Source organism: Salmo trutta, chromosome 37 (assembly GCF_901001165.1).
Source record: "Salmo trutta chromosome 37, fSalTru1.1, whole genome shotgun sequence".
Classification (NCBI taxonomy): Eukaryota; Metazoa; Chordata; class Actinopteri; order Salmoniformes; family Salmonidae; genus Salmo; species Salmo trutta.
The window spans coordinates 28620833-28638651 of NC_042993.1; the positions used below are offsets into that span (position 1 = coordinate 28620833).

General features: G+C 42.2%; 1 protein-coding gene across 3 annotated transcripts; it reads left to right on the forward strand.

Annotated features, from left to right (window-relative positions):
* The first annotated feature begins 417 nt into the window (after positions 1-417).
* zc3h12aa (zinc finger CCCH-type containing 12Aa) lies at positions 418-15116 on the forward strand. Of its 3 annotated transcripts, XM_029737849.1 has the most exons (7): positions 418-604; positions 902-982; positions 5145-5616; positions 7278-7417; positions 10775-11009; positions 12677-12783; positions 13066-15116. In XM_029737849.1, the coding sequence occupies exons 3-7, from the start codon at positions 5222-5224 to the stop codon at positions 14193-14195; spliced, it is 2007 nt and encodes a 668-aa protein (XP_029593709.1). In that variant the 5' UTR covers positions 418-604; positions 902-982; positions 5145-5221; the 3' UTR covers positions 14196-15116. The 3 variants fall into 3 exon arrangements, with proteins under 3 accessions (XP_029593709.1, XP_029593708.1, XP_029593710.1); XM_029737848.1 differs by lacking the exons at positions 418-604; positions 902-982 and adding an exon at positions 1636-2020; XM_029737850.1 differs by lacking the exons at positions 418-604; positions 902-982 and adding an exon at positions 3178-3196.
* Positions 15117-17819: the final 2703 nt, after the last annotated feature.

The window sequence follows — 17819 nt, forward strand, 5'->3', positions numbered from 1 at the left end:
AACTAGAGATCCTTGTTTGAGTCCACAAGCCGGCCGCGACCGGGAGACCCATGGGGCAGCACACAATTGGCCCAGCATCGTTCGGGTTAGGGGAGGGTTTGGCCGGCAGGGAGATTCTTGTCCCATCAGTTCTAGTGACTCCTGTGGCGGGCTGGGTGCAATGCACTCTGACTCTGACACAGTCACCAGGTGCATGGTGTTTCCTCTGACACATTGGTGCGGCTGGCTTCTGGGTTAAGCGAGCATTGTGTCAAGAAGCAGTGTGGCTTGGCTGGGTTGTGTTTCGGAGGACGCACAGCTCTTGACCTTTCCCTCTCCCGAGTCCATACGGGAGTTTCAGCGATGAGACAAGACTTGAACTACCAATTGGATACCATGACATTTGGGAGAAAAGGGGGATAAAAGTTAAAAATATATATATTTTTTAAAAATATAACTTCACCAGAGAACAGTATTTAGCCACAGAGGTTTATTAGCTTATTTTTTTAAATTGCTGTGGATTGTTTTAAATTACAAGCACATACAGCCGGGAAGCGCGCAATTTAGGAAGCGTGCAGTTTGGGCAGGAGTGCAGCAAATATCAGAGTTGATTGACATATCCCTGGTGAGTGTGCATATTCACTGTCTTTATCCTTTTTTTGGGACAATAATTTCCTTATCCAGGCTAGATGGACGTCATAGCCTACAATGTCTCCAATTTTCATAGGCCTCAATTAGACGGTTGCATTGAAGACAAGTTTGTTTTTATTGATCTCAGTTTGTCATTGTCAGCAGATCAGCCTAACCTGTCATTTTGTGGTATTAAAGATTATGCTAATGTCTCCAGTCATGGCAAGTAAGTGTTGTAGAATTGCACGAAATGTGTTTATAAAACTCTACATTTTCTCGGATCCTGCTAAAGAATGTCCCTCTAGCTGGGGCTGAGCTCTGGATGTGAGCGAAGAAAGGAGAAGAAAAGCAGAACGGCCTTTTTTTTTGAACAGTGAGTTATATTATTAGCCTAATTTCTGACTATCCAATCTACTCATCACTTTAGCAATAGTAGGCTATTTTATATTAGTCTGCAAATGCGATGATAGATCCATGCAATGCTTTATTATAAAAGGTACATATTTTTGTGAAAAATATAGCTTCCCCCAAACTTGAAACCCACATGCCACCTATTCACATACTCAAAACACACACACACTATGGCTTTGGATTGATATTCCCTAACAAGGTAGGCCTAAGTGTGCATCAACCCAGCATGAGACAATGTAAAGCGTGACATCTTGTGGGAAAATCTGTTCTGTACCATAGAGTATATCAATAGTGAACTAGAGCCTACATTTCACAAGGGCAGATACTTATCACTGTAAATACATTTACACTGTAGGTTAAGCCTAGATCATCACAATGTCTAAAATATTCTAAAGTTTTCATGGAGAGCAAATCCAGTCAGACAATGAAATAGGCCTACAGGCATAGCTGCAGGAAGATGGTTTGGGGGTTGTGGTGCTGCGGTGGGGGGAAGGGGGGGAGCTGGTCCGCTAATACAGGACTAGTAAAGGCCCAGTGCACTGCTTTTGCTAGAAGAAGAAAAAAAACGTTTTCTAGCTTTTTTTTTCAATTATTATTTTTTATTCTGATTTTTATGGATGCAGCACCCCTACTTACTGCTGCTATACCTACAGGTATAACATGTCCATAATTTTGGTGAACTGATTTAGAAATCAGACTTTACCTTAAGTTAACAGGGCAGGGTTAGTTTCAGTTTCAGACATTCAAGAATTGAATTTGACTTCTAGGCTAGGACTGAAAAAATGTAGCTTTACAGTAGTGTAGGCTATAATTTGAAGGAAACTTTGGAGGACTTTAACAAATTGGGCCCGTGGCCGCACAGGAATAAAGGAAAGACACTTTTGAGTACGAGAGAGGGAGGTGCTGCGGTTGCGAAGTCATAGCGTAAATCGGAAATGCTAAACGTATGGTCGAAGTGAAAATGGAGCACCACGAAGAGGAACACTAATTGAAAGTTAAGGTAAATTCTAAACACTATTGTCAGCGTTGTGTATTTGTACAAAGATCATGATTTACTCTTGTTTTCACTCAAACGTCACATGAATCTGTTTTACGTGTCACCTGTCCTTGGATTAAGGTATTCGTTGGTACAGGAGAGCCTGGCGCTGTGTTTTTCTCACTACAGTGAATACATTGTCGGCCTTTGTAATGTAGTTTTTGTATATGCTATTTTATTATTTACATGGGTAAATACTTAATATTCGTGTGGGATTAATCTAGTTCTTTGATTCGTCTAGGGTGCTTCAGGCTATGGTAATGTTGCATTTGGGAAGTTTACCAGTTTAATTGTGTGGTTTCTGTGATACATTGCAATAATCTAAGAACCGTTTGCAATTGCTGTAGACTTGTGACACTTTAGCCTAATGTGAATACAATCATATTAGGCCTTCAACGTAATGCAGTAAAGTCAATATGTCAAGTTGTCAACTGAATAATTTGCATATTACTCTAACATAATACAGTATGTCAGCCAAACTACACTGAACAAAAATATGACGTGTTGGTTTCATGAGCTGAAATTAAAGAGCCCAGAAATGTTCCATATGCACTAAAAGCTTATTTCTCTCAAATGTTGTGCACACTTGTTTACATCCCTGTTAGTGGGTGGCAGATAGGTTAAGAGTGTTGGGTTTCGGTTGCTAGTTTGAATCCCTAAACCGACTAGGTGAAAAATCTGACGTGCCCTTGAGCAGGACACTTAACCATAATAGCACTTGTAAATCACTCCAGAGCGTATGTAAAAATGTTAGTGAGCATTTCTCCTTTGCCAAGATATTCCTTCCATCTGACAGGTGTGGCATATCAAGAAGCTGATTAAGCAGCATGAGCATTACACAGGTGTACCTTGTGTTGGGGACCATAAAGGCCACTTTAAAATGTGCAACACAATGCCACAGATGTTGAGGCAGTGTACAATTGGCACGCTGACTGCAGGAATGTCCACCAGAGCTGAATTGAATGTTCATTTCTCTACTATAAGCCACCTCCAATGTCATTTTAGAGAATTTGGCAGTACTTCCAACCGGCCTCACAACCGCAGACCACGTGTAACCATGCCACCCAAGGATCTCTACATCCGGTTTCTTCACCTGCGGGATCGTCTGAGACCAGCCACCCGGACAGCTGATGAAACTGGGTTTGCACAACCATAGAATTTCAACTGTCAGAAATCGCCTCAGGGAAGCTTATCTGCGTGCTCGTCATCCTCAACAGGGTCTTGACCTGACTGCAGTTCGGTTTCGTAACCGACTTCAGTGGGCAAATGCTCACCTTTGATTGCCGCTGGCACGCTGGAGAAGTGTGCTCTTCACGGATGAATCCCGGTTTCAACTGTACCGGGCAGATGGCAGACGTATGGGAGAACGGTTTGCTGATGTCAAAGTTGTGAACAGAGTGCCCCATGGTGCCGGTGGGGTTATGGTATGGGCAGGCATAAGCTGCGGGCAACAAACACAATTGCATTTTATCGATGGCAATTTGAATGCACAGATATACAGTGATGAGATGCTGAGGCCTATTGTCGAGCCATTCATCTGCCGCCATCACCTCATGTTTCAGCATGATAATGCACGGCCCCATGTTGCAAAGATCTGTACACAATTCCTGGAAGCTGAAATTGTCCCAATTCTTCCATGGCCTGCATACTCACCAGACATGTCGCCCGTTGAGCATGTTTGGAATGCTCTGGATTGACGTGTACAACAGCGTGCTCCAGTTACCTCCAATATCCAGCAACTTCTCACAGCCATTGAAGAGGACTGGAACAACATTCCACAGGCCACAATCAACAGCCTGATCAACTCTATCCGAAGGAGATGTCACACAGATAATGATTGGTTTTCGAATCCAGGCCCCTACCTTTTTGTTGTTGTTGGTATTTGTGACCAACAGATGCAAATCTGTATTCCCAGTCGTGTGAAATCCATAGATTAGGGTCTAATGAATTTATTTAAATTGACTAATTTCCTAATGTGAACTGTAACTCAGTAAAATATTAGAAATTGTGGCGTTTTTCTACAGTGCTGTGAAAAAGTATTTGCCCCTTTTCTGATTTTCTCTGTTTTTGCATATTTTTTTATGATAAATGTTATCAGATCTTCAACCAAAACCTAATATTAGATAAAGGGACCCTGAGTTTACAAATAACCAAAAAAATGGATACTTATTTGATTTTGATTTTTTTTTTTAATTAACAAAGTCATGGTCCCGTGTGCCTCAGTTGGTAGAGCATGGTGTTTGCAATGCCAGGGTTGTGGGTTCAATTCCCACGGGGGACCAGTATGGGAAAAAAATTATGAAATGTATGTGTTCACTACTGTAAGTCGCTCTGTATAAGAGCATCTGCTAAATGACTAAAATGTAAATGTCAAATCTTATGCAACACCCAATTCCCCTTTGTGAATAAGTAATTGCTCACTTACATTCAATAACTGGTTGTGCCACCTTTAGCTGCAATGACTGCAACCAAATGCTTCCTGTAGTTGTTGATCAGACTCTCACATCACTGTGGAGGAATTTTGGCCTAATCTTGCGTGCAGAACTGCTTTAACTCAGCAACATTTGGGTTTTCAAACATGAACTGTTCGTTTCAAGTCCTGCCACAACATCTCAATTGGGATTAGATCTGGATTTTGACTAGGCCATTCCAAAACGAATTTTTAGGGGCTTTTTAGCAATTTTTCATGTAGACTTGATTGTGTGTTTTGGATCATTGTCTTGCTGCGCTTCAGCTTATAGACGGATGGCCTGACATTCTCCTGTCGAATTCTCTGATACTTAGCAGAATTCCTTTTACCTTCTATTAAGGCTAGTCGTCCAGGTCCTTAGGCAGCAAAACATCCCAAAACCATCACACTACCACCACCATGCTTGACCGTTGGTATGAGGTTCTTACAGTGGGATACAGTGTTTGGTTTTCCCCGGACATAATGGGAGAACTGCTATCCAAAAAGTTGACTCAGGTTTGCCAAAAAGCACCTGGATGTTCATCAAGAATAATGTTTCTTTTTTTACTATTTTTGTTCAGTGTGTATATATGCATAACATTGTCTTGAATTTAACTGAAGTCTCTCTGTTCAATCCAGGCAACAGTATCAACATGAAAAATAGGTCATAACCCTCCCATGCTGTACAAGAAAGCCCAGACAGACAGTAGTAGAGCATGGACCAGGCCTTTCCCAGCCTCCAGACCCCAGCCACTGGTCCGTTTGAACCCAACCCAGGAGAGCTCCAGCTCAGGGTGGACTTCTTCAGAAAGTTGGGCTACTCCCCGATGGAGGTTCGGACCGCCCTGTTGAAACTAGGCCTGAATACAGACACCAACTCTGTACTGGGGGAGCTGGTCCGCAGCGGAGCCAGCACTAGTACTTCTAACTCAACCATCCCTGATAGTGGTGACGATACTACTGGCCCCACAAGCCACACAGGCTCCAGCATGGCCTCCTCTAGGACCCATGGCCCCCAGAGAGACAGACCAGTCTCATCGCTGGAGGACAGGAGGGACACAGACAGTGGACTGAAACCAATCGTTATTGACGGCAGCAATGTGGCCATGAGGTGAGCGAGTCGAAAAGAGAGGAAGTGATTTGTCTTGTTATGTTTGTAAGAGCTAGCATTCAATTGAAGTGTTTTTCAATGAGTTCAGCTGTGTTGGTGCGCACGTGTATGTTATCTTCATGACAGTCCTGTCCTGTAAGGGTTAAGGTGTTATTGTGGTTGAGAAATTAGATGAAGCGGCTGTACTGCATTATGTTCTCCTCGTGTGGTTGGTTGTACATCACAATGATAATGACAGCCAGCTATGTGAAAAATACCTGTAAAACTACTCATTATCAGCTGTTGAACTATGACCCTTCAACACAAGAACCGCACGCTCTTCTCATGCACCTTAATTCAATTTTGTCAGCTGGGTTTGAAGAGGTAGTTGGCCATGCCTGTGCATGCCTTTGCTAAGGTTAATGCTGTACCATATGCAAATATCCTACGCAAGTCTCTGCCTCGCACTGGCTCCCAGTGATCGCTATGTGTCAAGGCGGTGTTTATATTGTCAGGATAGAGTTCATATTGAACAGGCCAGACGACATTGTCACTCAAGTCTTATGTCTTCTTAGTTCAAGTATTTGCATATACGACCATTTTTAACTGCCTGCTCCTTATTACATGGATGGACCCAAGCCAACATTTTTTTGATTACCTAGCTATTTGAGTATACAGTGTGTGTTTTGTACTCTATTCAAGTCATAAACCAATAAGGAGACACAATCCACGTGTATGTTCAAAGGAATGTCAGATTCACCTGTGGTGACAGGTAGCCTAGCAGTTCAGAGCATTGGGCCAGTAAACAAAAGATCGTTGGTCCAAATCCCCAAGCCGACTGGCTGAAAAGTCTGTTAATGTACCCTTGAGCAAGGCACTTGATCCTAAGACTTTCGCGTTTAATTCCACTCGTGTCGTGCTTATTTCGCTTTTTGCAACTCACAGAAACAACTTTGCTGAAGAGCACAACATGTCAAATCCTAAAAAGTTGCTGCAAGGAGCGTCAACGCTCTGTCAACAGAGCTCAGTGCTTATTTTTGGATACATTAGGATGCAAAATCTGACTTTTTGGATATAATGTTAATGATATGTTAGAGACCCGACTGAATGATTTTGAACATAAAGAATCATATTTCTCTTGGTAAAATGTCTTCACCAAAGCTTGTTGTCACCCAATCATCCTACCATGTGATGTTTTTATGTTTTGCCGAAGATATTTTTTTTACCTGGTGTTTTATATTTATTGTCCAATGAAGTTCAAAGGTCTCTCTGCAAGTGTTATTTAGCTCTGCTATGCGTAAAATAGGACCTTGATGTACAGTATAGCTGTCATTCTGTCATATGTTATCTTTTAACAGATATGTTACTTTAATGATGTCGTGCTACTTTACTCCTCAGAGTACTTTTTTAGCTGCGTGCCTGTGTTCCTGTATTTAATTTTGTGCAAACCTTGTCATTCGCTTGCATTGCCACTGTGAAGCGAATGCATTGTAGACAGACGAGAAATGATTTGGTGAAATTAGCTTTGCTCTACCTTTTTTTTTTAACAATGAAACAATCAGAGATCGACATAAAACTGCACCTTCACCTCTCTGCCCTCTTCACTAGAAATGTTTGTTGATTCATTGAAAGTAATGACATATTTATTTATCCCATTTCCTGCACTCTTGTCTCCCTTCCAGTCATGGTAACAAACAAGTGTTCTCCTGTAGGGGAATTGAGTTGGCAGTGATCTATTTCCTGGATAGAGGTCACTCAACCGTCATTGTGTTTGTGCCCTCATGGCGCAAGGAGCAGCCCAGGCCTGATGTCCCCATCACAGGTGAGATTCACAAATAGTGCATTCAGATTTATAGTGCATCCACATTTTGTTACGTTATAGCCTTATTCTAAAATTAATTAAATATTTAAAAAATTCTCATCAAATTTTTGCAAATGTATTCAGGCCCTTTGCTATGAGACTCAAAATTGAGCTCAGGAACATCCTGTTTCCATTGATCAACCTTGAGATGTTTCTACAACTGGATTGGAGTCCACTTGTGGTAAATTCAATTGATTGGACATGATTTTGAAAGGCACACACCTGTCTATATAAGGTCCCACAGTTGACAGTGCATGTCAGAGCAAAAACCAAGCCATGAGGTCAAAGGAATTGTCTGCAGAACTCTGAGACAGGATTGTGTCGAGGCACAGAACTGGGGAAGGGTACCAACAAATTTCTGCAGCATTGAAGGTCCCAAAGAACAGTGGCCTCCATCATTCTTAAATGGAAGAAGTTTAGAACCACCAAGACTCTTCCTAGAGCTGGCCACCTGACCAAACTGAGCAATCGGGGGTGAAGGGCCTTGGGCAGGGAGGTAACCAAGAACCCAATGGTCATCTCTGACAGAGTTCCTCTATGAAGATGGGAAAACCTTCCAGAAGGACAATCATCTCTGCAGCACTCCACCAATCAGGCCTTTATGGTAGAGTGGCCAGACTGAAGCCACTCCTCAGTAAAAGGCCCATGACAGCCCGTTTGGAGTTTGCCAAAAGGCACCCAAAGGACTCTCAAACCATGAGAAACAAGATTCTCTGATCTGATGAAACTAAGATTGAACGCTTTGGCCTGAATGCCAAGCATCACTTCTGGAGGAAACCTTGCACTATCCCTACAGTGAGCCATAGTGGTGACAGTATCATGCTGTGGGGATGTTTTTCAGGGACTGGGAAACAAGTACAGAGATCCTTGATGAAAACCTGCTCCAGAGAGTTCAGGACCTCAGACTGGGCCGACGGTTCACCTTCCAACAGGACAACTACCCTAAGCACACAGCCAAGACAACGCAGAAGTGGCTTCAGGACAAGTCTCTGTCCTTGAGTGGCCCAGCCAGAGCCGGGACTTTAACTTGATCAAACATCTCTGGAGAAACCTGAAAATTGCTGTGCAGCGACACTCCCCATCCAACCTGACAGAGCTTGAGAGGATTTGCAGAGAAGAATGGGAGAAACTCCACAAATACAGGTGTGCCAAGCTTGTAGCGTCATACCCAAGAAGACTCAAGGCTGTAATCACTGCCAAAGGTGCTTCAACATAGTACTGAGTAAAGGATCTGAATACTTATTTACATTTCTTTGTCATTATGTTGTATTGTGTGTAGATTGATGAGGGGGGAAAAAATACATTTAATCCGTTTTAGAAGTAAGGCCGTAAAGTAAAAAATGTGGAAAAAGTCAAGGGGTCTGAATACTTCCCGAATGCACTGTAGTTCGAATTAAACTTGTCTCTCTTTCTGAATATTAATACTTATTTAATACCAGGGGGTTTTGAAAACACAAACTATGTTCATGTACAATATGAAACAATGCTTTTACGGCCAGTTTCCGGGACAGAGATTAATCTCTCTCTTTTTAGTTCAGGACTATGGAAATGCATTTTGTTGAGGTCAGCAATCCATACAAATACTAGACACAGAAAATCAACACACTACAATAAAGTACAGTATTCATTGTGCCTGTTGCTTTAAAATAATGCAATAGATTCCCTTATCTCATTGGTATGCAGAGGTTTGGTAAGTACACTCACTGCACCTACAGTATGTTTCCAGTCATGTGATGTGTCTGTAATATGAGACTGAGGCAAAAGGCATTGGGAAACTCCACCGGAGGGTATTGTTGGACAAATGTTGAAATACTGAAATCCAGAACTACTGCCTGACGTCATTCTCTAGACTTTCTAAAAAAAATTCTACATAAATTGTCCCAATTGTGATTGCTTCAACCCACATGTTGTCGAACACAGCAGTGACTCTTGTCCATGTACCTGGAGGCTATCGGTTATCAGTTGTTAGGTGTTACCTAGCGTACAAAGCCAGTGTGCAGTAGGGCGGACCACTATTTGAAGCTGATGCATCATCACCTAGTACCCGCTGCTTGCATGGTTCAGTGAATTTGTCTGAGGTGGAGCAAGCAAGCCAAAAGTTCTATTTTCAATCCCGGTAACCAGGAAGTAAAAATGACCACGACAGTCAGTCCTACCTAGGAATTGGGAAATCCCCAACCAGGAAGTGCAACTGTTTTTCTCACACACCCAGGTTACTGTCTGTGTCTTTAACTGTTTCCAATCAAGCAGAGCGTTAAGGTTTAAGTGTCAAGTAATTGTTACCTGAACTATCAAAGCATTTTTGACACAGACAGTTGACATTTGTGAGTGCTTTTCAGGCTTTAGTCAATAGTAGTCTCTAAAAACCTCAAGAAAATTGTTCAATATGGAGCCCTATGTCTCTCACTTATTTAAGTCAGGGTCCATATTCAAGTGTATCATTAGGAATGCAGTTCTAGGACAAAAATACATTATTTTTAGGTCATACTGAATAAGATGACGTGGACAGGAGGGAACAGATCCTCCATCGCTACTCCTACTTTGAGACACCGTATGAATATGGCGCCAGTTCTTTTCAAAGTTGGATTACTGAACATTTTTGCCTTTTAGCTTGCCCATTTTTTGTTTATTTAAAGGACAATTTCCATTGTCCATTTTCACACTGTGTACACAGGTCCATTTATTCAACATTCATTTCGAATGTATTTGTCAATGCTTTAATTTAGTCTGCTGGGAGGTTTCCATGTTATATGATATTGGGGACGTGGGTTGTGAAGTTTGAACAGCTTATGTAATAATTAGCCAGGCCATGTAATATTTGTTTTAAATGATTGCTGGATTTGTGCTCTGTATGTTTTGTCTCAGGGATTCTGTTTCCGCAGTTGATGGATTTGTTTTGAGTGTCCCCTGTTTGATTTGGGACACCTATACCATATTTGACTGAAGCAATGTTATGCAACCCTTTATTATCATAGTGTCACCTGGTCTGTTCATCATGTAAAGGTATAGAATACGTTGTTTTTTTGTTTTGGAATATTAGTCATGTTAATGTGTACTAAGAAGACATTAACCGTTAAGGCAGTGGAAATAATTTGTGTCAAACAGAATTCCAATATGATGAAAGACCAAACATAAAGCGAACCATCTCTGCTTCTTACATCACCAACAGCAGCTGTCCATGTAATCTCATTGATTATTATCTATATAGCAAAACTGATCCTAGATCAGCACTCCTACTCTGAGAAGCTTTATGAGTACAGGCCCTAGACTGGGCCATAATAAAACACTTGGTGAAACATCTGCATTCTTTATTTCCAGACCAACACATTCTAATGGAGCTGGAGAAGAAGAAGATAGTCGTCTTCACTCCCTCGAGACGCGTCGGTGGTAAACGGGTGGTCTGCTACGACGACCGTTTTATTGTGAAGCATGCCTACGAGTCGGACGGCGTGATCGTGTCCAACGACACCTATAGGGACCTGCAGGGAGAGCGTCCGGAGTGGAAGCGCTGTATCGAGGAGAGGCTGCTCATGTACTCTTTCGTCAATGACAAGTGAGTACTGGGGGGGTTGACAGTGGCAGGCATGAATTAAGGGGAGATAGAGAGAAGATACAATGGTAAAGAGGCGCGGCCGGAATTCAATTCCCCCCCCACCCCCCGGCATGGGGACCATACATGTGGAGGGTTTCAGCAGGTAACATCTGTCATAAATACTGATTTAAAAAAAAAAAAAAAATTTGGACAGAAACATTAAATATATAAACAGGTTTTCAATTCCTAATTGTTTTTTTTTATTAATTATGCATTGATGTCCATGGTAGATAAGTACAACAATTTGAGTCATGCACATAGTTCTCTAGTCAGGATTCAGCCCAGAAATAGCGAGCAACTTGGTTTCCGAAAAGCAGATTTGGCCTTTAGAGCAGATACTGTAGTAGTGTAATATACTGTAAGGCCATGGTCACCAACTGGTCGATCGCCAAACATTTCTGTAGAAAACCCAAAGATAAAGCCTTGCGTTCCGCTGTTTGTGGCAGGTGCACCCGATTCAGCTGCCCTGCGTGCCAGATAGGTGAAGTGTTCCATTTTAAACCGCTTCATGTGTCTGAAGGTACAAACTCTGCCTTCCTGGCGGGCCCGGAGAGTAAATCAAGTGTACTATAGGCCGGCCAATCGGATGGCTCAGATACAGCAAAGTTGATATTTTGAGATTTCCGAACTTTTAAAACCATGACTCAACAAATACAGCGACGAGCTGGTGTTTTTATGATTGAGTTCATGTTTAAGTTCTTGCTCAGCACTGTCAACACTTTTTATTCAACACTTTTATAAGCCATAAAATGCACGTTCATCCTACTTCCACTCGCACTACAACCAGCACTGCAGCTGTAATGAATGAGTAGGAAGGTGTATCGATAGGCTTGCGTTGTTATTATTAGCGGCTTGGGTCTTTTTTAATATCGAGGAATATTTCACTTTCTCTGTTCAAAGGAGTAACAACATGTATTTGTCCAGAGGCAGAAATAATGTTGTGGGACTCGAGTTTTGCCATCAGCTCGAAGACGGTGTCCCTTTTTGGTCTACGGAGGAAAGGGAAAGCGTAGGGACGTTAAGAGGCGAACCTTCAGTCTGCTGCTGCTCTCCCTCCACTGAGACTGACCATCAGATACAGGCACCATCAGCCCAGTAAAACTTTATTATTATTATTATTATTATTATTATTTAAATGTATCTCTCTCAGCTGTGCCTCACAACAACTGATCTATTGCCGGTGTGATTGTATAGCCTACCTAAAATGTATAAAAATGGTGCGAACAACAATACATTTGCAGGACAATTCAAGCAAAGCCAATATGTGCTGATAATGTATTGGGCCTATAGCCTACTGCATAAGCCTAATTGTTACAATACTGTTTTTAATAGGTTAATATTGCAGAGGCTTTTATTTTTTATGTAACCTTCTAAAAAAAATATCTGTGCTGTAGGTCTCAGCTTGCATTTTGACTCAAAGTGATCTTGACTCAAAGCTTGGTGACCACTCCAGTATGGTTAAAGGATGATTAATGAGACATGTATTCACGTCATTATTTCAGATAGGAAAAGAGAACATTCCCTCTGACCGCACCACGTTTTATTGTTCTTATCGATATAGATTAGATCCTCTATCACTACTCTACCTGTATGGTTTTCTGATCAATTTTACCCATTTTCCGGCCCAGATTCATGCCCCCAGATGACCCGCTTGGTCGTCATGGTCCCAGTCTGGAGAACTTCCTTCGGAAGAAGCCTCTGCTGCCAGAACACAAGCGCCAACTCTGTCCTTATGGTAAGATATCAACCATAGAAATATGTGTGTGAGGTACCATAGGGTTTGAATTTGATTGTCTGAACACTGAAGCTTAGTTTAAAACCTGTCTTGTTGAAACAAAGTACTAAGCTAAGATCAGGTCTCCATTAGGCACATCTGATTTTTATATCAGCACTTCTAATCAGAGACTCGTTGTGAAGAGTCCAGATACTTTCTCCTGTGGAATTGTAGAGTTAACAGTATTATTTTAGATTTAGGTAGTAATACTGTAATAACTGTCATTTATGTTTTCTATTTCAGGTAAAAAGTGCACCTACGGCGTAAAGTGTAAGTTCTACCACCCTGAGCGCGCTCACCAATCCCACTCCTCGCTGGCTGATGAGCTCAGGGAGAAGGCAAGGCTCTCCTCGGTAAAACAGGACCGGAATCCCATGATGTCACACCTGAGGGGCCCCCAGTCCGACCCGGGATCCTTTCCCTCCTATTCTCTGGAGAATGACCTGGAGCACAGGCTGACGTTGGAGCACCGCGGTTCCCTGAGGGAGGGTCCCAAGAGCCAGGTAACTGAGAACATGTTGCTATACTGGGATGGGCCACGCTCCTGTAGGAACCAGCAGGCCCGCAGCCCCACAGCAGTAGGCCAAGGCCAGATGGACTGGCCCAGTATGCTCTCCCCCTCCACTGCTACTGACCTCCCCTATGCCAGCATCTCCCATGAGTGCCTGGACTCTGGTTTTGGCTCCTATGAGAGCCAGAGCCAGTACTCGGATGTGTCCCAAGGCCACAGCAAGGCCTTCAGGCCCAGGCAGCAGCAACAGCAGGGCTTCCCCTCTGGTTCCAGACATCCGGGCATGCATCCAGAGAGGCTGGCCCAGGACAGCCCCCAGCCCTGCAGGTGTTGTTTCCATTTGGCTCCTTCCTCAGGTCCCCAGCAGCAGCACCACAGCAACCCACACCTCGACTCCCAATCCCAGCCGAGGTATGACACCTACTCGCCTCCTCTGTTCCCACCCAACATGCACCACTACAGCCTCCCCTGCAACTTCCAGCAAGACGGGGTGGGGGCACACCATTTCCACCCCCATCAGCACCCCCAGAAGTACTGGTCAGACCCCTTCCATGGCGGGGTCCCCCAGGCTAGGGCGTCCTGTAGCCTCCCCCCCGGCCCCCATCTCCATAAGCCCCCTACCCCGCATGGAGCCCCCCACTCATGCTCCTCTTACAGGGATCAGCAGGAACACGACTCCTGGGCCCAGCCACCTCCACCTTCTGCCTTTGACGCAGAGAGAGAGGAGCTCCGTAAGAAACTGCAGGCCATCTTCAACCCCCACCAGGTGGATACGGTCATGGGGATGTTCCCTCACCTGATGGACGCCCAGAAGCTGGCTGCAGAGATCCTCAACCTCAAATCTCAGAGAGGTTCCTTCTGATGCCTCTAAGCATCTTGTCTAAGGGGTTGATTCAGGGTTGAGATAAGCTTGCACAACTCTAACTTCCACGTAAATCATTCATTGATGTCAATGGGATACTTGGGTGAAAATGTGCCTTGGGTAATTCTCGCTTTTCCTTTAATTTACTCTAAAGGTTCGAACTGTTTTAAAGTGAAAGGGCAACATTTTGTTGTTGACGTTGTCCTTCCTTCGCGGTCATGTGCTTACATAGCTTATGTGAAATCCATGACAGGTAGTGTTCACAGTTTGGGAGAAGTGTGTAGAATCGGGATGAATCCCCTGTCGTGTTTTAACTGGATTATTTGCGATTTTGACTTATTGAAGTTGTATACATTTATAACAGTGTTGTCAAATCTTGCCTCTAGACTCAGTACCACGGCAAAAGTGAATCTAGAGTGTTTGACTGTTGATGCATATTGTATCATCATTTGGGATATATGGTATGTGATCTCTCGTTTGTCCGAAATTCAGCTCTCATGCAATAAGAAATAATTGTCTAAAATATTGTCCTTATCTAAAATGCCACCTTTTTAATATTGTGGTTCCGATGGCCATAATGTATTTCCTGTCTCATTGACAAATATTTGGTATTCCATCTCTTTATGCAGTGGTATACCTTTTTCTGTGTATAAAGCTACGCCCAAAGAGCCCCAAACACTATACAGTATCCTTTTAACCAAGAGTATATGTGGAAGAAGCTGCCAAAGAACTGAATTAATGTTGGTGAAGCACTTTGTCATTGATCCAAATGTTCTAATTACCTCATAGACCAGAATGTAATGTTTTCAGCAAGATTAATGTATAAAAATATGTGTACTGTAATATGTACTGTATGGCTTGTGAGGGTCTCTTGTATCACCAAAGACTGGGTAAATCCAATAGATCTTTAAAGTAACTGTCCAGTGTTTCCCGATTTCTATGAAATATGACCTATAATTAATTACAATACAGTATGAGTGAAATAGTTTTCCTTCCAAAATGTTTTAAGTATGTTAAAAAGCAGCTTTTCTGTGTTGGAATGGTGTGGGTGTACCCCAACAACAGAATGGTGTGGGCGTATATCATTTTTTTTAATATTCATGCGAATAGACTGCTGATTGGCCAGCTCAAGCTCCTCAGGAGGATGACATCATCCTCTGAGGAAATATTTTATAAAATGCTTGCTGTTTGAGTTTAAGGGTCTTTTTTTTCTTTTTTTAAATGATGGTTTCTCCAATTTATGCTTTGGCCACATACGAGTATAATACAACATTATTTGGGTATGAGTTAACAGAATTAACCTTTTTTTAAAGTGAGATTTTCACTGGACAATTACTTTAACAATGTTTCTATGATAGTTGTTGGCTATCCACTTTGTAGATTTTTACGTGCCTAAACATGTCAAATGTATAATTCAATTATCATGGATATTTGAAGTAGAGTTCTTGGTCTAAACAAATTGTTAAACTTTTATTTTATTTTAAACTTTTTATTTAACAGCACGGTAAGTACTAGCTAGGTATTTAAAGTCAGAATGTTATTATTATGCTATCTCATGGTACCACCAGCTTCATATCAGGTTATTAGTGTTAATGCAGTCATAACTACATGGTACTTGAAATAATTAACAGGTAACACTAGGCATTTTATTTCTCAGCAATTATATGTTTTTAAAGTAGGCCACTTTGTTTCTTCAGACTACAAATAGCTACTATACCAAATAGTTCAATTTGTTGCCAAGTATTTACCAGTACCTAGTACTTATCTGTAATAAAGGGTTACTCATTTTCTATTCATTTATATAGCACTTAACCACTGCCTTTGAATGTTGGGAAATCATGTCACACTAAAATGAAAGGTTTGAAATATACCTGTCTGTATTTTCTAATGTCATGTCTCTGTATTGTCTCAAGCTACTGCACTATGATATGGCACGTCCATTGTTTCTATTGTTTCAGTGCCTGAGAGTGTAGACGGTCATATGCTCCATGATGAGGATCTGATGATGACCATAGCTCAGGGCTCTCCAACCCAGTTGTCAAGGTTGTCGTAAGAACTGGACCAAGGCGCAGCGTACGTAGAGTTCCACATCTTTAATATCAAGTGAAACTTCAGGAAAACAATAAACGAACAACGAAACGTGACTACGTGGTGCACAAACACAAAATAATATCCCACAAACACAGGTGGGGAAAAATGGCTACTTAAATATGATCCCCAATTAGAGGCAACGATTACCAGCTGCCTCTAATTGGGAACCAAACCAAAACACCAACATAGAAATTTTAAACTAGAACACCCCCTCGTCACACCCTGACCTACTACACCATAGAGAAACATGGGCTCTCTATGGTCAGGGCGTGACACCTGTTCCTGGAAAGCCACCCTCATGTAGGTTTTAGCGAGATGAAGTTCTTGCCACAAAGTCAACAGAAACTACATACCATTTTCGTTCGTGTCAACTTTCCTGGATATTCCATTATCGCTAGACAACATTAGCTAATATTTGTCTAGCAGCTAGCTACATCATGTCTGCTAGCTAGCTTGCTCTTTGAAGATGTTTCCATCCAAAAAGTGTCGCTTTGCTAACAATCTTAACTCCTCCACATTTCCTGGATTGGTTGAACAGTGCAGAAGAGAACCTCTCCAAACACTTTTTTTTCTCTCGTCATGACCCGATGTGGGGTGTCCCGCTCAGGTGTTTTACGCCTGCTGCGATAGGTTAGCTAAATAACATTTAAATATGCCATGTCATGTAGATATTTTAGACATGTTGTGAGACGTGATGGCATGTCCCTGTCATTCTGTAAATATACATTAGGCCCACAGTGTAACAAAGAATCTTCATTTAATTGAATGTCGTACAGAGTTACCTTTTTAAGTGTAATTCCACAAAAAACATTTTACCTCATGTTCATTATGGTGCTGAACAGGAGGGTAAAATGTGGTGTGGCACCTAGATTTAATCAGATCAAGCGTTAACCGGCGATAGCCGACATCTGCATAGCTGATGTTTTTTGACGGTGTCGGAGGTGTAACTGCATTGGAGATGTCAAATCAGTGAGCAGCTGCTCTTGATCATTGTCAGGAAGACACACACGTTCCAATCACGTTAGAAGTTCAGAATGAGAAAGTGTAGGCTAAATAGAAATGTCACTCAAATAGAAATCCTCATTATTCAGTTTAATGATTTATCATCAGCCTAATCTAGATTACATATCACATTCCAGTGTTCGAACTTGTAAACAAGGCTGCATAGGATTTCTCTTAATGTGACTCAATGCAACCAATGGCAATGTCCGCTTTAGGTATAATGCCAGGAGCCGCTTGTGGATTTGACAGCTCTAACGCAGTTCCACCTCCGACCAAAACAACCGCTATGCAGATGTCGGCTAAAGCAGATTGGATAGAGCTGGAAGTCTCCTTTTGAAGGGGCAATCAGCAGTTGAAACCTTAACAAAGCGTCCTCCCAGCCCCTGTTTTGCTAAAAAGCTGAGGGACGGGGCTGGAGAAATATAACCACTCTCAAATTCAGAGAAAGGGCTATGGAGGCAAGGACTGACAATCCATGATATCAAAATGATAGTTTCAACTATGTTTTGGGGCTACATAGTGTTTACGTTT